The 21,979-nt window shown below is 44.0% G+C and overlaps 1 protein-coding gene across 1 annotated transcript; it reads left to right on the top strand.

Annotated features, from left to right (window-relative positions):
- Positions 1-18,922: 18,922 nt before the first annotated feature.
- LOC119268494 (probable inactive purple acid phosphatase 29) lies at positions 18,923-20,751 on the top strand. The gene is made up of 2 exons (XM_037550149.1): positions 18,923-19,613; positions 20,151-20,751. The coding sequence occupies exons 1-2, from the start codon at positions 19,475-19,477 to the stop codon at positions 20,258-20,260; spliced, it is 249 nt and encodes an 82-aa protein (XP_037406046.1). The 5' UTR covers positions 18,923-19,474; the 3' UTR covers positions 20,261-20,751.
- Positions 20,752-21,979: the final 1,228 nt, after the last annotated feature.

Here is a 21,979-nt window from a genome sequence, read left to right as displayed (position 1 = left end):
TTGTGTATTGGGCCCTCCTCCTTGTTCCTTGTATAGTTGAGGTCCGTGACCCACCTTTGTACATCATATATACGTGCCTATGCACGAAGAGCAATACATCATACAATCATACACACCCGATTCCGCTCGTGTCTGTCTTTGTATACTCAATGTAGTTCAATTCTCTTTATTACCAGCGCCAGAGAGCCGGGGTACTTTACGCGATTAGCTATGGCTCGCAACCTTGCGCTGCATTGCCTGCACTACTACAACGCCGCGCATCCGGTTCATGATCTACCCTATATGTCAACTTTGCCTTTCCTTTCCTAGGACCTATTGTATGATATATGCATGCATGCATTACTGTGACCTTTTTGAGTTGGGTTTAATCAAAATTGCATTGCAATGAAAGATCAAATCGCTGGAACATACAAAATTGTTTCGTTTCTGTTGGACACACGAAAACCAAGTCATTGGATTTTTCAGGGAATTTACTTCCTAATTGTAGTACTTCTGTCAAACTATGTTTTCCCTTTTTCCTTGCTACAATTACCAATATCGTTTCCCCCATGCTTGATTGGTTCGTTTAGGACAATGAGTATGAGCCTGCTCCTGGCAAGGTGACCAAAAAAGTGCATTTCGACATCGGCGCTTGCTGGACTTGGAAACTTCGTGGCTCGTCGGAAGCGCTCTGGTTGCTTCTCATTCCTGCCTGCTCCACGGGCTCTCTTTTTCTTTGAGACTATTTATATAAATGGTTCCCGTGGAGTCGTCACATGCACTCCTTTGTTAGGTATGCATGGTCTTCTTCTTTCTTGTTTGATGCATCTTCTCTCTTTTACTCATTGCAAGATCACTCTCATTTGCTAGTGCCAATGTAGGAAAAACAGGGAAAGACCATAGCATCCTCACTAGGCATGCCAACCATATAAAAAACAGGCTGAATGTGCAAGAAATGGTGTTTTAACTGAACTGCCGCACTTGTTTCTATCATATGGATAACTTGTGGTACTCTGTATGTGTTTTCCTAATCCTTTTTGCTGGGCCACCAAAGAGGTTTAGATATTCCTGGCAAGCAATATATTTTTATCAACAACAAGAGGAATTGGTCGTTATTGTCTCTACAGTGTCTTTCTATTGCAATTGCTGCTAACATTGTGATCTCTTTGCACTGCCTTATATGTAAATAAACCCGATTACTGCCTTTGCTAACATTTTTTTTATCTTGTGTTTTCAGATGAACCAGTTACTGAAGCCTATAGTGTCTAGAGTTTCCCTCTTTGGTGATCTAAACGTCGTAGTGGCAAATGTATGACCCCCTCTCTGTGTGTTTGAGTGTGTTGCACAGCAGGATCATTCACTTACCTCTTCTCTATATGCTGCCTGTCTTCTTGTGTTTTTGCAGTGGATACCATTTGCAAGACATGCTCCCGTCGCTTTTATCTTCCACATCCTGGCATTAGGAAGATATCTCTATGTGGACATAGCAATGCCCGCAAAGTCTGTGAAATGTGCTATCAAAGCTCCATTGTGCTGCATCCAAAAGATTTCCAGTTTGGCTGTCCTGATCCACGCCACCCTAACTGTACTGCTACAATTGAGCACTGAGGATGGGAAAATGGATTCTTAGTTTACTACTACTCATTTGGTACACTTAAGATAGACTTGTTGTCGGTATTGCTATATGTGTGGCTTGCTAGTTGGAATGACCAAATGACTATGTACCGGATGGTTTCTTAGTCTACTAGTCATTTGGTAAGCTTAAGATAGACTTCTTGTCGGTATTGCTAGGATAACCCCCTAAACTTTTTTTTGGTTCAGTTTATCCCTAAAATTGTGCCATTTGGTTCAGTTTATCACCTAGTAGTACAATTTATCTTTTTTTGTTTCTCCATGCATAAGTGGAGTTTAAGTTAAAGTTTTATAAAATGATAGCAGACATCATAACATATGTTAGAAAAATACAAAATAAATTTTAGTATCATTATTTTGACAGGGAGTGACATTTAATAGTAGAACAATCTTTGGGATACAAAATAATGATTAAAAATTCATATATATATATATATATATATATATATATATATATATATATATTTGACAAACATTGTGATGCCCAGTACCACTATAAAATTTTAACTTAAGACTCCACTTATGCATGGACAAACAAAAAAGATAAATTGTACCAAGGGGTAAATTGAACCAAATAGCATAGTTTTGGTGTTAAACTGAACCAACAAATAGTTTAGAGGTTATTCAGACTTTAGCAATGTTTAAAGATCATTTTAGATTCACATTCATTGATTAATTGCAATTACTGTATGTACAAATTGATGTATAATGAAGTGAACACACTAAAACTTCTTCAAGGCTGTTCAACTCTGGAACTTTGTAATATGTATGTACAACCCTTTTCACATTCATGATGATTGGTGTTGACACCTGATTTTGGCAAGATACAGATTGCAATGAAGATGGTCTCGAGCGAATGAGTTTTCAGCATAAAAATATTCACGTCACCGAGTGGAACTACTTTGATGTTTCGGTTATATTCATTCGACTTTATCTTATGGACCGAAACAATACTCTGAGTGGCATAGTTCAATGTTCCGAGTGGTTTTTGGCCAATCACGTTTTTAAGATGACCTCGGATGAAGGAGCACTCTTAAAGAATTGTCTTCGTCTCGTCGAGGCAATCGATTTTGATATATAAATCATCTCAATCCGAGTTCATATGCAAAAGTTAGAGGCAATATACTTTAGACTGAACCTCAACGAAAATATGGCGCGAGGTGCCAGACACTTGTCTGATAGGTTGCGCGAGTAATTCGGCCATCAATACGGCCTTAAATCGAAAAACCTTCAACACAGAAAAGTTTCTTCTCATCGAGCCGATCGATTTTCATATATAATTTGTCTCAATCCGAGATCATATGAGGCCTGGAGAGACAAATCAAGATCGGGCTATGTTTTCAGTCGGAAATCCGAGTGAAAAGTTTACCATCCGAGTGAAAGTTTACGGTCGAGTGAAAGTTTACGGTCGAGTGAAATTTTACGATCGAGTGAAAGTTTGCTGACCGGATGAACTTATTATTATCCAAGTGGAAATATAGTCATCCGAGTGAAAATATGATCATCCGAGTGAAATTGTCGTCCAGGTGAAAATATTCCGAGTGAAAAGATTACCATCGGGACGAAAACTTGCCGATTGAATAAGATAGTGCCTTCCGAGTGGAAATATAGTCATCCGAGTGAATAAGATAGTGCCTTCCGAGTGGAAATATAGTCATCCGAGTGGAAATATAGTCATCCGAGTGAAAGATTGTCTTCCGAGTGAAAAAGTCCAATCGGACGATCCGAGTGAAAGTATCTAATATCCGAGTGGATGAGCTCAAGTCCGAGTGAAATTGAACATGTGCTCGAAAGTTTATCAAAATGACCTTGGATGAAGAAGTGTCCAATACAGAAGTTGTGCGTATCATCAAGACAGTAAAGTTTGATTTTGGAGTCATCATCATCAGAGATAATATATAGCCTACAAATTCACTACGAGACTCGGATAATCCAGTCTACTGCAAAACCGAGTCCGACTGGAAGATAAAGATGACCTCGAAAAGTATTCAAGATGGCCTTATTTGAAAAAATGATCAACATGAGAGTTGTTCGTATCGTCGAGGCGCACAAGTTTGATATTTGGGCCGTCTCGATCGGAGATCATATGCAAGCCCGGCGGCCCGCACAAGAAGGAATACAGAGTTTGGGCCAGATTCAGACTGAATCCGAGTTGGAATAGAATTAGGACTCTAGGACGTGAATTGATGTAATTTTTCTTGTAAGGAAAGCCTAGATGAATCCTTTACTTGTACGGGAAGTCCAGCTGCCTCTTATATATGTTGGTGGTGACGGCCGATTGAATAACACACAATCGAACAAATCAATATACTACTTTTTCATCTACGTTTTATATCTTCACCGTTTTTCTATCTCGTTCTTCGTGTTTGAGAGCTGCGAATCCCGAGGCTCTAGGGGCGAGCGAATCGACCTAGGGCAGCCCATAGCCGCCGCACTCCCTGACGGGGTCCCTCCCGGGGGTGTGGGGTTTTCGGGTCTGCAAAAGCGCCCGTCGACTGTCTTGCGTATCGCGCTGTCGGTCGGGTCTCCTTTGACGTGAGCTGCGGTGCATCACCCCCATCGTCGAGGGTACACGTGACGTGTTCGTGTGTCAACACACTTTTTGGCGACTCCGCTGGGGAACGAAGGTCAATCGTCATCATCCACCATGTCTGATATTCCCAAGCCATCTGAGGTAGACGCCGATAACATCATTAAGCCCAGTCTTGATGAGATATCGGCCGACCATCGCCAAGTTTATGAGGAGTACAAGAAGGCGCGCGAGGAGAAGGACTTGCGGGAGTTCCTTGCAAAGTTCAAGAAGGGTCGCCAAGGCAACATCACTCCGATTGAAGAAATCAAGTTCCCTCTCTTCAAGCCGAGCAGGTTAAACCCTCTGTAAGTACTGCCTTTTCTTCTGAGCAGTGGGCTGAGATTGAAAGTCATATTGCTGATGGTAACAATCTAGTCTATCAAACTTTTATAGAAAATACTAATGCTCAGAAGAATATATCTCAATGTCTAGTGGTAATAATGGTGTAGCTGCTAGTGTGCAAAACCCTAATCTGGCTTTACCTATTGCATCGGCGCCTCCCGTGCCAATGACTTATTATCCTACCAAAACAAATCAGATTGTGACTACACCCATTAATCCTATTATGAGCATGACAGGTTCGGTGGCAACGCCGAACCAAATTCTACCTACAGCTACAACCACTCGACCACTACCAAATTATGGGTCGACATACATGCCACAATTCCTACCCACAACTAGCAACCCTACTCCTTCTATGCCACTGCCACAAGCTGCATCGTCCACTATGGATGATGGTCTAGCTAATCTTAGATAGGAGATGGCTAAGATGCTTCGAGAAAATTTTGGAGTTGAGTTACCTCGGAATCGGATTTACCAAAAGCCATACCCCGAGTACTTTGATGCCATCCAGTGCCCTCCGGGATATAAGATTCCAGGTTTTGTTAAGTTCAATGGAGAGGGCACAAAAACCACATGGGAGCATGTTACTCAATACTTAGCACAACTAGGTGAAGCAGGCTCACTAAATGAGTTGAAAGTGCGTTTGTTTCCTTTATCTTTAACTGATACTGCATTCTCATGGTTTTCTTCTTTACCACATGGTTCCATTCGGGTTTGGTCATAGCTAGAGCATAAATTTCATGATCACTTTTATAGCGGCGACAATGAACTCAAGTTATCACATCTAACATCGGTTAAACAGAAGCATGATGAATCGATCTCCGATTACGTCAAGAGATTCAGAGAAACAAAAAACCGGTGTTTTAGTTTGGTGATAACCGAGAGACTTGGCAGACCTAGTGCTGAGTGGTTTGAGAACTCCCATTAGAGAAAAGCTAGAAGGTTATGAGTTCTTAAATATCAACCAAGTCTTACAAAGGGCTTTGGCTCAGGAAAGCCGAAGCAAAGATCTCAAAGAAGTGCATAGATACAAAGCCGATCGTCCAAAGATGAATATGGTGGAATATGATAGTGATCACTCGGACCATGAGGGTGATGTTTTTGCAACTGAATTTGTTTGGCCATCTAAGGCCAAACCCTTTACTTGCAATGATCTGAAACCGATTCATAAGAATCGTGATGAAGAGATGAAGTTTACTTTTAACATTGCTAAGTGTGATAGAATATTTGATGCTTTGCTGCAGGCTAAGATTATTAGAATATCTCATACTTTACCGCCGTTTGAAGAGCTAAAACGGCGTGCTTATTGCAAGTATCATAATTCTTTTTCTCATGCTACTAACGATTGCAATGTTTTTTGACGACAGATACAATCGGCCATTAATGACGGACGATTGAACTTTTCTGAGATGCAAGTTGATAAACAGCCTTTTCCAATGAATACCATGGATTTGGAAGGGAAGAAGCTACTCATTCGGCAGGAGGTAGCCGAATCTGCTAATAAAGCTAATGTCATTGTTGGTGAGCCCAGGAAAGACAAGGAGGACAACAAGGTCTTGGGGAGACAGGTTGTGCTTGGTAAGCAACCCGATGGCAAGGAAGTGATCAAAATCATCATCAAGAATCCTACACTCGGGGGGCAACTGCAAGTGCAAGAAAATGCTCATGTGAGATTTCTCAAGCCCAAGAGTCCAGAAATTGGCAAGTGGAAAAGGAATGAAGTTAAAGTACAACGCAAGCGGATCAAGCCAACTTTTGATATGTTGCTGTCCAAGTACACCAACCAGTCGGCCGGTTCTAGCTTTAATCGGCCGACTCATCTGAAGCGACCAAGTCACCATCAGCTGATATGTTCAGTCAGTATATGAAACCGAGTGGACTGAGGGTGCCGTTTCCAGAAGAGCATACGCAATTTGTTTGGGATCGACTTAACTATTCATATAGAGGCCGAGTGAACATCGGTAACTATCGGTCGGCTGGTCAAAACATGCGACCGGATGGAAATTATCCGAGTGTAAGAATGCACCCAGGTGGAAGCTATCCGAGTGAAAAAATGTGGCCGAGTAGATTCCATCCGACTGAATTCCATCCGAGTGATATTCATCCGAGTGGATTCCATCAGAGTAAAAAGGTGCGCCCGAGTGGAAATTTCATGCATCTGGAAAGTCGAAAAGAATGGCGTGTTAAATCACCAAGTGTTGCAGCGGTTGAGTCGGGAAAAGGCAAGGAGAAAATGGATGCCGACTCACTTATCTTGGGCACCGAAACATTCGCCATACAGCAGCCGATTGTGCATAGCAATCCGACTGAGCCGATACTTGCTATCGCGCCAAAGCACTCGGCTAATGACCATGAAGCAAGCACCAGCCGAGTAAAAACGAGAGATCCTAAATACACTCAGCCAAAGTGGTGTCCTCCAGGGCTAACAAAGACACAAAAGAGGAAACTACAGAGGTTAAGGAGTCGAGAGATGGCAGAACAGGAGGCCGAGAAACAAAGGGATAAGTAGTTCAATGACACTCGACCCATGGTTCCACCAAAACAAGTGTGGAGGCCTAAACAAATACAAGATACAGCAGCTTCTACATCTATCACAGCAATACCTACATCACCAAAGGAGGACGATGCAACAGATATGACATCGTCTGCGACACTTCTTACTTATCCATCACTCGGACAAATTTCAGAATCGGTGGATGCACTCGAGGAGGAGGCTGATATGTTGGACTATGAGTCTATGCCGGTTCATGAAGGTATGGATATCAATATGGTGTACTACTTACCTGCTGAGTTTCGTGTTGTAGATGAAGAAGGGGAGGTGGCTCAGCTGGATTTTGGCCCTAAAAACGCAATATTCGAGAAGCCAAAAGAACCAGTAACGCATCTTAAACCATTATATCTCAGAGGTCATATCAATGGGTCGCCGCTCACTCGGATGCTTATTGATGGTGGTGCTGTGGTAAATCTTATGCCCTATTCGGTCTTCAAGAGATTGGATTTTCCTGATGAAGAATTGATCAAGACCAATATGGTGCTCAATGGATTTGAAGGCAAAGAGAAAACTGAAGCCAAAGGTGTGATGTATGTGGAGCTTACAGTCGGAAGCAAAACTTTGGCTACTGCATTCTTTGTCGCTGAGGTGCAAGGTAACTACAACGTCATACTAGGTCGTGATTGGGTTCATGCAAACCAGTGCGTGCCATCCACTATGCACCAGTTTTTGATTCAGTGGGTTGATGATGAAGTGGAAGTTATTCACGCGGATAACTCGGCCTGTGTTGCTTTGGCCGATGCATCGGTGGATTGGCAACATCCCAATGCTACTTGCTTGACGGGACGTGACTTATCAGAATTTGATTTTCTCAGCACAACCAAGAACGGTTTTGTGCCTGTCTCTTTAAAGCCGAGTGAATGCAATCGGCTCCAAGGTATGATATGTTTAAATGGATCCTAATTCCGAGTGGTTACAAAAACGTCTTGTAAAGTATCGGTCCAATGAGAACGATATGTATGAGTCTATAGAGGAGTTGGATGACATGGATAAACTTGGACAAGGTTTTACATCAGCCGATCCGTTAGAAGAGGTAGATATTGGAGATGGTTCAGTCACTCGACCGACATTTATAAACAAAAATTTGAAAGCCGATTGTAAGGCTAAGTTAATCGAGCTACTGGAAGAATATGTTTGTTGCTTTGCATGGGAATATCATGAGATGCCAGGGTTAAGCCGAGAGCTAGTGGAACATCGGTTGCCTATAAAGGCCGGTTTTAGACCTTATAAACAGTCGGCCAGAAAATTTAATCCGAAAACATATGACCGGATCAAGGAAGAGATCGGTCGACTGCTTGAAGCTAATTTCATTCGACCTTGTAGGTATGCCGAGTGGATTTCTAACATTGTCCCAGTAGAGAAGAAAGGATCTGGCAAGTTGAGGGTGTGCATTGATTTCAGAGATTTGAATAGGGCTACACCCAAAGATGAGTATCCTATGCCAATAGCCGATATGCTTATTAATGATGCTTCTAGACATAATGTTATTAGCTTTCTAGATGGTAATGTCGGATACAATCAAATTTTTATGGCCGAAGAGGACATGTACAAAACGGCTTTCCGATGTCCTGGTTTCCTTGGTTTATTCGAGTGGACAGTGATGACATTCGGATTAAAAATGATGGCACCACGTATCAAAGGGCTATGAATTTGATTTTTCATGATTTACTCGGTGTCATACTTGAGGTTTATATTGATGATATTGTTGTCAAATCGGATGCTTTTGAATCTCACTTGGCCGATTTGCGTTTAGCTTTTGAAAAAATGAAAAAGTATGAATTGAAAATGAATCCTTTGAAGTGTTCTTTCGGCGTGTCAGCTGGCAAGTTTTTGGATTTCATTATTCATGAAGATGGTATAGAGATTGATCCAAAAAGATAGAGGCTATACAGAAGGTGGAGGCTCCAACATGCAAGAGATATATGCAAAAGTTCCTTGGCAAGGTCAATTATTTGAGAAGGTTCATAACTAATCTATCAGGGAAAGTTGATGCATTTACTCCTATTCTTCGGTTAAAGAATGATGCTGATTTCACTTGGGGGGCAAAACAGCAAGAAGCATTTGATATGATCAAGAATTATTTGTGCACTCCTCCGGTGATGAAAGCACCCAAGCATAGGGAACCCTTCAGACTTTATATTGCAGCAAAGGAAGGAGTTATTGGTGTTGTTCTAACTCAAGAGACCGAAGGAAAAGAGCATGCCATCACTTATTTGAGCCGCCGCTTATTGGACGCAGAGACAAGGTATACATTTATTGAGAAATTATGTCGATGCTTATATTATGCTTGCACAAAACTGAGACATTATTTAGTGCCAAGTGTTTGTGTAGTAGCTTGTCAAACCGATGTCATTAAATACATGTTGCATAGGCGAATTCTTAGTGGTAGAATTGGCAAGTGGGCTTATGCTTTGATTGAATATGATTTGGCTTATGAATCTCTAAAATCCATGAAAGGCCAAATTGTTGCTAATTTCATTGTTGAACATTGGGTTAATAACAAGCATGATGTTGATATGAACCTTGTTTTATTAGTACCATGGAGATTATACTTTGATGGTTCAGTTTATAGAATGGCCAAGGTGTTGGTATTGTTTATATATCTCCTCATGGTGCTGTTTTTGAAGCCTCGTGCCGCTTAGAATATTTTTGCACAAACAATCAAGCCGAATATGAAGCATTGTTATTCGGCCTAGAGATGTTACTTGCTATAGGTGCTACACATATTGAGGCTTATGATGATTCGTTACCAGTGGTGCAGCAAATATCCAAAGTCTTTCAGTGTTTGGACGAATCACTTAATGTTTATTTTGATAGATGTCTAGATATAATTTCTACTTTGGATTGCTTTAGCATTGCTCATATATCTAGACATGACAATTGGAAAGCAAATGAATTGGCACAACAAGCATTCGGATATCATGTTGATCATGGCATGTTTCATATCTCTCAAAGACCGATGTCTTGTCTTGCCAATATGGGAGAGGCCGAACCTGAACCCACTGATTCGGCTATTAACAAAAAGTCTAGTGCAGGTGACAATCCCGACTAGAGGAAGCCCATTGTTGATTACTTGTGCAATCCGAGTGAAAGGGTGGACAGGGTTGTTCGGTGTATGGCTTTCAAGTATACAATAAGAGATGATGGTCTTTATCACCGAACCGTCGATGATGTTCTTCTAAAGTGTTTGGACGAGGACCAGGCAAGAGTTGCTATGGGAGAAGTACATGAAGATATTTGTGGCACTCACCAGTCGGCTCCCAAGATGAAATGGTTATTGTGACGTGCTGGGTTTTATTGGCCAACTATGATTAATGATTGCTTCAGATATTATAAGGGGTGTGAAGCTTGTCAAAAGTTTGGTGATATTCAATTGGCTCCTGCTGCTATGTTACATCCTATTATCAAACCGTGGCCTTTCAGAGGTTGGGGTTTAGATTTCATTGGACAAATCCATCCGTCTTCCTCAAAAGGGCATCGATATGTATTGGTGGCAACTGATTATTTCACTAAATGGTCTGAAGCAGTACCTCTCAAGAACATGACGCATACGAAGGTAATTCAATTCATAACCGAGCACATTATTCATAGATTCGATATTCCTCAAATGTTAACTACAGATCAAGGTTCATCTTTCATGTCACACCAAGTCAGAGAGTTTGCCGAATCTTATAACATAAAGTTGCTCAATTCCTCTCCATATTATGCCCAAGCTAATGGACAAGCTGAGTCTAGCAATAAAATTTTAATCAAGCTCATCAAGAAGAAGATTAAGGATAATCCAAGGAGATGGCATGACTTGTTGTCTGAGGCATTATGGGCACATAGAATCTCAAGGCATGGTGCTACGAAAGTGACTCCATATGAGCTAGTATATGGTCAGGAGGCTGTTTTACCGGTGGAAGTAAATTTGAATGCTTTGAGAATAGCCAAACAAAATGATTTATCGGCAATAGACTTCTATAACTTGATGATGGACAACATTGATGTGGTTGCTGATAAACGTTTGGCTGATTTGAATGCCATAGAGAGAGATAAGTTGAGGGTAGCAAGGGCTTACAATAAGAAAGTCAAGTTGAAGAATTTTCAAGTTGGTGATCTCGTTTGGAAAGTGATTCTGCCGATTGGTTCAAGAGATAGAAAATTCGGGAAGTAGTCTCCAAGTTGGGAAGGTCCTTTTAGAATTACAAGAGTTGTTACCGGAAATTCATATTTGGTGGAATCAATACAAGGGGCATTGTTACCTCGAGCTCTCAATGGCAAATATTTGAAGAAGTACCACCCGAGTGTGTGGCAGGAAGCCTAAGTGGGCAATGGCTGATATACGATTATCGCCCTTAGCACAAACATGGCCGATACATAATTATCGCCCTGAGAAAAATAAATGGCCGATGGAGTGTTGATATCGTCCTCAGAACAAACACTATGCATATTATTTTTCGGCGTGCAAACTTTGCCGAAAAACAGGGGGGCATGTGTTGACACCTGATTTTGGCAAGATACAGATTGCAATGAAGATGGTCTCAAGTGAATGAGTTTTCAGCATAAAAATATTCACGTCACCGAGTGGAACCACTTTGATGTTTCGGTTATATTCATTCGACTTTATCTTACGGACCGAAACTATACTCCGAGTGGCATAGTTCAATGTTCCGAGTGGTTTTTGGCCAATCACGTCTTTAAGATGACTTCGGATGAAGGAGCACTCTTAAAGAATTGTCTTCGTCTCGTCGAGGCAATCGATTTTGATATATAAATCATCTCAATCCGAGTTCATAGGCAAAAGTTAGAGGCAATATACTGCAGACTGAACCTCAACGGAAATATGGCGCGAGGTGCTAGACACTTGTCTGATAGGTTGCGCGATTAATTCGGCCATCAATACGGCCTTGAATCGAAAAACCTTCAGCATGGAAAAGTTTCGTCTCGTCGAGCCGATCGATTTTCATATATAATTCGTCTCAATCCGAGATCATATGAGGCCTGGAGAGACAAATCAAGATCGGGCTATGTTTTCAGTTGGAAATCCGAGTGAAAAGTTTACCATCCGAGTGAAAGTTTACGGTCGAGTGAAAGTTTACGGTCGAGTGAAATTTTACGGTCGAGTGAAAGTTTGCTGACCGGATGAACTTATTATTATCCAAGTGGAAATATAGTCATCCGAGTGAAAATATGATCATCCGAGTGAAATTGTTGTCCAGGTGAAAATATTCCGAGTGAAAGGATTACCATCGGGACGAAAACTTGCCGATTGAATAAGATAGTGCCTTCCGAGTGGAAATATAGTCATCCGAGTGAATAAGATAGTGCCTTCCGAGTGGAAATATAGTCATCCGAGTGGAAATATAGTCATCCGAGTGAAAGATTGTCTTCCGAGTGAAAAAGTCCAATCGGACGATCCGAGTGAAAGTATCTAATATCCGAGTGGATGAGCTCAAGTCCGAGTGAAATTGAACATGTGCTCGAAAGTTTATCAAAATGACCTTGGATGAAGAAGAGTCCAATACAGAAGTTGTGTGTATCATCAAGACAGTAAATTTTGATTTTGGAGTCATCATCATCGAGATAATATATAGCCTACAAATTCACTACGAGACTCGGATAATCCAGTCTACTGCAAAACCGAGTCCGACTGGAAGATAAAGATGACCTCAAAAAGTATTCAAGATGGCCTTATTTGAAAAAATGATCAACATGAGAGTTGTTCATATCGTCGAGGCGCACAAGTTTGATATTTGGGCCGTCTCGATCGGAGATCATATGCAAGCCCGGCGGCCCGCGCAAGAAGAAAGACAGATTTTGGGTCATATTCAGACTGAATCCGAGTTGGAATAGAATTAGGACTCTAGGACGTGAATTGATGTAATTTTTCTTGTAAGGAAAGCCTAGATGAATCATTTACTTGTACGGGAAGTCCAGACGCCTCTTATATATGTTGGGGGTGACGGCCGATTGAATAACACATAATCGAACAAATCAATATACTACTTTTTCATCTACGTTTTATCTCTCCACCGTTTTTCTATCTCGTTCTTCACTGTTCTTCGTGTTTGAGAGCTGCGAATCCCGAGGCTCTAGGGGCGAGCGAATCGACCTAGGGCAGCCCATAGCCGCCGCACTCCCTGACGGGGTCCCTCCCGGGGGTGTGGGGTTTTCGGGTCTGCAAAAGCGCCCGTCGATTGTCTTGCGTATCGCGCTGTCGGTCGGGTCTCCTTCGACATGAGCTGCGGTGCATCACCCCCGGCATCGAGGGTACACGTGACGTGTTCGTGCGTCAACAATTGGTGAATGGTACGAGCGTTCTTTCGAGAACGATGGAAGCTTTACCGACGGCAACACAGACCATCAAATGATCTGAATTGTGGGAAGCATGGATATTGAAACAACTTAATGAAATTGTTTGGAAGCATTTGGTACCCACATTCAAAGCAGAGCAGATGTCCTTGGATTATTCTTCCCAAAAAAAATTTAGAAAAAAGGTCGAGGCCCAGCGTTAAATCAATGATGCCCTTACAAGACACACAAAACGGATTATTCTTCCCAAATCACGACCAATATTGAACGGATTAACCTGGACGAAAGCTGCACGGTCTAACCGATTACTCTAAATAAGCCAATTCTCAATTGCCACTAATACACTTGGACACCATCATGAAAGGTAGAGCTTATATAACAATCATTCTGAAGATTGAAGATATGATCTCAAATTCTCAACTATAGCAGAGTGGCGGTTGTGATCATGCCTGGTCTCCGGAATCGTTGAGGTTCCCCGTGGGATTGTCAATGAACCTACCGATCCTCAAGTACCCGAGCTCCATGTCTGCTGCCATTCTCGCATCCCTGTTAATGGCCATGTAGGCGAGGATCCTCCCGACAGCCGGCACCATCTTGAACCCGTGGCCGGAGGCAGAACCCCGCTCCCACGACGAAGTCCTTCCCGAACTCCCTACCAAGGAAATCGATCACGAAGTCCTCGTGGGCAGTCATAGAGCTCAAGAACTATATCTCGTTGTAGCGAGATGGAAGGATCTTTCGCATCGAGTGTTTTTACTCTCCCGCCGTTTCTGGCGGCCTGATTTGGTGTTTTTTTTCGTTCGCTGGCTTTCTTGTTGGCTCGATCGCTATTGGTTGTTGGTTTGGTCTGTTATCTTTTTTTTACCATTTTCTTTTGTTTTTTTCTTTCTATTTCTTTGTTTCTTTATGGTTTTCTTCAGGTTTTCTGTTTTTTCTTTGCTTTTCACCGGTTTTCTTCATTCCTTTCATAGTTTTTACTGATTTTCTTTTCTTTTTTCCTGTTTATTTTTTCTTTTTCCACTTTTTTTGTTTTTCTTTCTTTGTTTGTTTTCTATGGTTTTTTCTTTCCGTCTTGGGTTTCGCTGCTTCCAATTTTTGCATTGGTTTTCTTAGGTATTTATTTTCTTGTTTGGTTTTATTGGGTTTCATCACTTTATCTTTCTTTTGTTGTCAATTTTCAACGGTTTCCTTTTTGGTTAACACATTTCTACTTTACCCCGCAAAAAGAACACATTTCTACTTTTTTAGTATACAATATGCATTTGTAGTCTATACGTGAAACATTACATTGTTTTGATACATGTTGAACATTTCTCAATACACGGTATACATTTTCTTTTAATGTATGTTTTGAACATTTTTATAATATATGGTCAACATTTTTTTCAAAGACATCTTGAGATTTTTTCTGCTAATAAAGATTTTTCTAAAAATATAGGAATATTTAAATACAAGGTTAAGTTTTTAAAATATTTTTTATATCTACTTGTTCGGTAAACATTGTACATTTTTTGTATGCAGCAGGAACAGTTTTTATACACATTTTTGACATTTCCAAATACATGATTATCATTTTTTAAACATATTTGTTTTTATGTCTACTTTCACATACGTATTGTACTTTTTTTATACCATTGGAAAAAAAATCTATACATGTTTAACATTTTCCAAATACATAATGAACATTTTCTAAACTTATACTATATTTTTAATATCTACTTTTTCTCTGCACACTGTATATTTTTTATACATCAGGAACATTTATTATATACACATTTAAAAATTCAAATACAAGAGTAACATATTTCAAACATATATTTTTTATGTCTGCAATTTTCCATCTATGTTGCATTTTTGTATACATCTGTAACATTTTTTATACACATTTAATATTTTTCAAATAAATTTTCCAATATATATGTGTTTGAACATTTTTTGAAAATTTATTAAACATTTTAAATATCTCTTTTTTGTATGTTATCAATATTTTTTAATTGACGCTAAGAATTTTATTACACTGTGTAAACATTTTTTTTTTGAAATTCCCGATTTTAAGAAAAAAATCAGTAGGTTGAAATGTTCGAATGTCTATATCTATAATATTTTCGAAATTATTAGCAAATATAAAATAAATAAGAAGAAGAACCATGAACGGAAATTGAAAGAAAAGACCGACCCGCTACAGGCCAACCCACTGTATGCGTCCTTGAAATGATACTGCCTTTCACCTCTCGAAGGGCCAATGGACGAACATTTTATTAGATTGAGGGAAAGGAATACAGAACGGTTAACAATCTAGGCGGACTAGAGCTGGAAACCAATGGAGCAAAGACTCCGGAACAAAGAAAACGACGAGCCAACATGTCTCTACACAAGGTACATGGTAAGACAAGATCAGATTCCAGGAATCAAGCCTGCCGCCCTCCAGGTTTGCAATTCTTTTCTCACAAGGTCCAGCACCATGTCCGTGCTGCTAGCCACCTGATAAAAAATTCTTGCATTACGTTCTTTCCAAATCCTCCAGTAGATAAGTATTGCAACGGTGTCGAAATTGCGGCGCATGTGCTTGGGTGCATCAGAACGAGCCTGCAACCACCACTCCTTAGTGCTACGAAAGCTGCCATCTGGTATAGGGAAGTTCGCATTAGACCAATCCCTGAAGATCCTCCACACATGCTGAGTGAACTGACAGTGCACAAAAAGATGAGCGCAGTCCTCAGGCTCAGAATGGCATAGAGGGCAGCAGCCATTGGAGGGCCAGCCTCACCTATCCAAGTTATCCGCTATTAGACACCTTTGATGAACTACCAGCCACATGAAGAATTTACATCTAGGTGGTGCTTTGGACTTCCATATTGGCTTACTGCAAGGGAAGGGGAGGTTGGCCATGAAGAATAAGTGGTACACACTTTGTACCGAGAATTGTTGATCCGCAGTCAGCTTCCAGATTAGTTTGTCCCTGTCTCCAGCAATAAGGATGATCCCTTCCACTAAGTCCCAAACTTTGAGGTATTGTGCAATAGCTCTCGTTGAGATGCCCCCTGATATATCCTTGACTTGTACTAAGCGAGGCATAGGCACTCCCATCATGGAGTACATGCATGTCATCCGGCAAATTAGGACGGCGTCGATCCACCGTGCGGTGTGTAGTCCACCCTAGCGGTGTGTAGTCCACTAACAAATCCCTGCAACACCTTTTCAAGGCACAGTTTTCTTTACTTAGGTCCAAATTCATTTTGATGTCATGAAAGCTAGATCTTTGAGGACACGAGTTTCACATGCATCTGGATAAAACAGTAATATATATGAAAAATTGTTTTAAAATCTGTTTTTTCCAAGATGAACATTGAGGAGTGTTTCACCTACATGCAAATTTGTGTGATGAAATGACATTGCTGGAGGTTTGGGCAAAAAAACAAAAAACAAATCCATATGTTCAAAAAGACTATTTTGAAAGCATTTTGGAGCATCGGGTTTTTCCCATACATCCATGAATGTCATTTCATTAAAACTGGCATGCAGTCAGCAAACTAAGCAATGTTGTTGCTAAAAAAATCATTTTTATTTTTTTCTCCTTTTTGTGTGGATTTTTACTGTTCATACCTTTTTTTAGAACACACTAATTACTTATGATCTACTCCCTGTGTAACGAAATGTAAGACATTTTTTATGTTTCATGCAAAATCAAAAAATGTCTTACATTTTGATACAGAAGTAGTATTTATTTATCTGAAAGGTAACGGTCTGAAGTACTCATTGGTGAATATTTTTAGGAAGAATTGACCTAGTCGCTTGTTTTCTTTCCTTTTTCTGAGGATTACTCTTTGTTCATCTATTTTTGATAAATGAAATATATTAATATAGTGAAGATACTAATTACACCCCTCTTCTGCACTAACAAAACATCGAAAGACATCAAGGATGCACACAGCCAAGAACAAAAAAAAAGAGAAATATAAAAACAAAGACCCCGCCATAATGATGAAACACCAACACCAACAACACTCTGCAGACTAAGGCATAGCCTAGTGGTGTGAAGGGGCTGATGCCTTCCCACCAACGCAGGTTCAAGACATGGTACTTGCAATTTGGGTTTGTTCCACCAATTATAGTGTAGGGTGTTCTTTTACAATCTTTCTGTCAAAAAACAACAACAACACTCTAACCACCACCAAAGAACACCTGGAATACATAAGACGTTCTCCAAAAGCGATACCTCCAAGAAGGAAACAATGCACAAGTGTTGTCGTCGCCCGATCAAGGATCTTGAGTTTGCACTCTGGAGAGAGTTCGAGATCCCAAAAACAATTCCTTCGCAAGACAATTGCCAGGTACAACCAATGAAGAGCAGACCTTAGGCTTTCACCCTGGAGATCACGGCTCGGTACTCGGGAAGCACCCCAAAAAATGTTGTCCACCTGTGTTCCTGCCCCCTCTTGCGAAGGCCGCCGCTGCAAGTCTTCAACACCCGACACACAAGAAAAAACATGTGCCGCCATTCTTCAACACAACCAAAACTCCTCCCCACCGTTACAAGTCTCCAATTGCAGCCATCATGACGTTATTCACCACTGTCAACACCGTGAAAATATATACCTAGACATGTCCCATGACACTGACAATGCAGGGAAACTTCGCGCCACAGACTCATGAAGCCTTTCTAGCAGAAGTTGAGGGCATGCCGCATGCCCAACTGGATCAATTCTGATCTAGATATATCCAGTGGCGCCGTGCGCCAGATGCTGGGATCTCCGAGAGGAAGACCGGAACCCGCTTGTGCCCAGATCAAGGAGGCCGGCATAAAGCAGATGGAATTGGAGCACGAAGAACAACAGGGCCAACCACCGCACGACTCCCCTGGATCTCGACGGGCCGGATCTAGGCAATGCCGCCGCCGGCCGCCGCCACAACCGGGATGAAGAACCGAAGATTGGCCGCCTCCAAGCTCTGCCCAGCGTCGCTGCACCCTAGCCCAGCCCCGCGCCCCTGCCGCTGCCGCCAACACTAGCCAGGCTTTGCCCGGTGGCACGGACCGACGACGACAAGGGTAGAGGATGGAGGAGGAGGACGACTACTCCGGCTGCGACGGGATAACCTCCCATGACGCGCTCGCCAGGCGCGTCGCAGGAGTGATCCGTTTTTCGCGCACATTGTTGTATCAGCAGCTAGTCGTATGCATTTTTAAAATAAGAGAGATTTTCATTTATTAGTTTCTGCACCAACTAAAGATGCATACAGACTGCACAACCACTAAACCAAGGCTCTCTTTACTTGTTTATCTGTTGTCCGTCCACAGCGCTTTTTATACGAGCACCCATACATTGATTTTTTGCTTGTTACTTTGTGAAACAGCGGCACTTGAATAGAAGTGCTACGGTGCAGCCTGGTTATTTGTACCCTCGCACGAGGTCAGTGGCGACTGTTCAACGTACGTGAGGTCACTGCCAACCTACACAACAATTATACTACTCCCTCTGTTCCGAAATAGTTGTCGTTGGGGAAAACTAGTGTACCGATCGTCACGTTGCGATTTTTCTTCACTTTCCCATTTTGCCCTCCCTCTCGCTCTCTCGCCGACCGCTTGCAGCTCTCACTCTCTCCCTGACCACTCGCTCTCTCTCCCCGACAGCTCTCGCTGTCTCCGACCCCGACCGCTCGCCCTCTCGTCGGCCAGTCGCTCGCCGGCCAGTCGCCACCCTCTCCCTCTCGTCGGTGTCTTCCTCACCGCAGTCTTGCACCTCACCACCCATAACCCTAGCAGCCCGCCTCCCTCTCGTCGGTGAAAGGTGACATTTTTACCAGTTGGGGTGCTCGATTCGTGGTGGCGGTGCTCGATCCGTGGGCGGCGGTACTCGATCCGTGCTGGAGCAGCGGGAGGAGGAGGCCAAGGTGGAGATCGTGGTGCGGGAGGGGGAGCTCGGCGAGACGGCGGCTGGATCTGAAGCGCGGCTGCTCCACCTTCCTCAGGGTGGCGGGGATCTCCGACTCGCTGCAGAGGAGAAGGGCCCGACCGCTGGCGTCATCCGCCGCTTCCTCAGGGTTGGCGGCGGCGGGCTGTGTTCCGGCGGGAGGGCGGCACGTTCAAGGTGCTGCAGGTGGCGGACATGCACTACGCGGACGGGCGGAGCACCGCGTGCGAGGACGTGATGCCCGAGCAGGTCGCCGGCTGCTCCGACCTCAACATCACCGCCTTCCTCTACCGCGTCATCCGCACCGAGGACCCCGACCTCGTCATCTTCACGGGTCCGGCCCCCACCCACCCCCTTCCTCTTCCCTGCTCTGTTATTCTGTTAATACTTCGATTGACTAGTGATTCGTTGGTGCCACCACTTCTTCCGATTTCGAGTTAAGAATTCAGAAGTGCCATGCAATGGTGGAGTAATCCCCAAAGAAATAAGAAATCAGAAGCATGAGCTGCACTGAAATTGGGTCTAGGTAGTTGCTCATCCGCCGGGGTTTCAGTTAATCGATTGGTCTGTCCATCCAGGACGAAGATGAAATGGTCTGATTGATCACGACTGCCTCCACATGGAGGTAAAACACAAACAGGAAAGATGCAATAGTAGCCGCCTTTGTGATTATCTTCAGGTTACTGTCCTGTTTTCGTCGTCTTGTTTCACGGGCGATCTTGGTGATGTTTCCAAGGCTGATCAATTTCTTCAGAGAAGACGTCCTGGTCAATCACCACATCTGATCAATTTCTGTCTGTGGCGAGAAGAAGTGCTACAACTCCGGCAATCAATTTCTTTGGCGATTAACAGTTTTGATCAATTCAAACAGCAGCACAGGCGGCGCACGGGCGGGGAGGAGCACAGGCTGCTGCTGTTGGTCAGTGCGGGAAGGAGCACGGGCAGAGGTCAATTGGCCGGATCCGGAGCTCCAGTGCCTGAATCGAGGAGCAGGAAGGCTGAGGCAGGAGGAGGAGCACAGGCTGCGATGCTGCTGCTGTTGGTCAGTGCGGGGAGGAGCACGGACGGAGGTCAATTGGCCGGATCCGGAGCTCCAGTGCCTGAATCGAGGAGCTGGAAGGCTCAGGCAGGAGGAGGAGCACGGGCGGCGCTGCTGCTGGTCGGTGCAGGGAGGAGCACGGGTGGCGCGGAGGCCAGGAGTCGCGGGCGGCTGGAGGCTGTGGCGGACGGCGAGGGAGTTGCGTATGAGTTTGGGCTCTCAATTGGAGCGGAGGAAGGCGGCCGGCGAGGGAGCTGCGGCCGGTGCGGGCGGATGCCGGAGCTGCAGCAGTGGGGTGGAGCCTGGCGGAGGGGAGGAGCGATGGAGGAAGACGAAGATCCCCGGCGACAAGAATTTCAAATTGAGGGTAGTTTGGTACTTTTTCCTGTTTTCACCTGGTCGGAGAAGTTCCCCAACGACAACTATTTTGGAACAGAGGGAGTATATTGCAGTAGGACGCTGGCAGGATCAAGTAGGACGGAGGGACGCTAGTGACTCCTAGTCCTAGCATAAAACGACGTCAATCGAGTCTGAGTCCCATCTCTCAGTTGGATGAATCTATGGAGCCCCGCGGAATAAACACGAGGCATTGCACGCACAACGTACGGAGAAGCCGAGATGCACACGCGACGCGCGACGTTAGGCCAATTTCACCGCGCGACCTCAAATGAAACGAACGTCCGGTTTGACCGAATTTTATCCCTTTAGGGCAGCGATGCAGTTATCCATGTCCGCATTTGTCCGTTGGATCGTGGATGTGTTCAGCACACGGCTGCATCTCAAATTATGTCCGAGGTGGACGTGATTAAAAAATAAAAAATTTAAATAAAATGCATAAAAAAGTAAATAAACGCACTTAAAAAAACTTAAAATATATATAAAGGTCACGACCACAAAACGGCCCAGTTTCACGCCGCACTTAAACGGCCCAGTTTCATAATTAACATAAAAACAAAATAATAAAAAAGCCGCCCGCGCGCTGCTGCCGCGCCCGTCTATGCCCTGGCCGCCGGTGTTGTCGTCGTCGCTGCAGAGGTCGACGTAGTCTGGCGGCGTCTAGAGATGGGCCGCGGTCCGCGGTGCACGGAAGCGGCGGGCTGGAAGGTGGTCTATGCCTGCACCACCTCCTCCCGAGGCGAGGCGTCGCGCTCCGGCGACCACATCGGCTTGGGGCACCAGTTGCCCCCCACGGCGGCCGCCATCTGCTCCGCCGTGCACGACCAGGTCCACCCCTGGCCCACCAGGCCCGGGTGGAAGGCAGCCACCGGCGGCTCCTCCGTCACCTCCTCCTTCGGCTCGGGGATGGCGACGTCGCCGGCCGCAGAGAGGGCCATCGTCTCCTCGAGGCCCGGCCATTGGCGCTCATCGTGCGTGTATATGGAGTTGTCCATGACACGCGCCATGATCCGGGCCTCCTCCTCCGCTGTCATGGGAGGAGGTGGAGGTGGCGATGGGGAAGGCGACGGCGTGGGCGTCAGGCCGCGCACCCGCGTACGCCTGCGCACCTCTCAACGTGGCCGCCGTGGCCCTGACACCGTGCCGGCGAAGTACGACGCGCGTCGCACGTCGTGCTCGTCCTGGAGTCAAGTGTCCCACGGGATGGAGTCGGGGGCGTACCTCTCGTCGTGGAATAGGTCGTCGGGGAGGAGGCGGCGGCGGCG

Source organism: Triticum dicoccoides, chromosome 3A (genome assembly GCF_002162155.2).
Source record: "Triticum dicoccoides isolate Atlit2015 ecotype Zavitan chromosome 3A, WEW_v2.0, whole genome shotgun sequence".
NCBI lineage: Eukaryota > Viridiplantae > Streptophyta > Magnoliopsida > Poales > Poaceae > Triticum > Triticum dicoccoides.
This window is presented reverse-complemented; position numbering and strand designations above follow the sequence as displayed.

Excerpts from the sequence above, each read along its gene's own strand:
- LOC119268494 (XM_037550149.1), top strand. The coding sequence starts at position 19,475 with ATGCACTACGCGGACGGGCGGAGCACCGCGTGCGAGGACGTGATGCCC. Across the intron at positions 19,614-20,150 it reads CGACCTCGTCATCTTCACGG|CAGCACAGGCGGCGCACGGG; the intron begins GTCCGGCCCCCA and ends CAATTCAAACAG.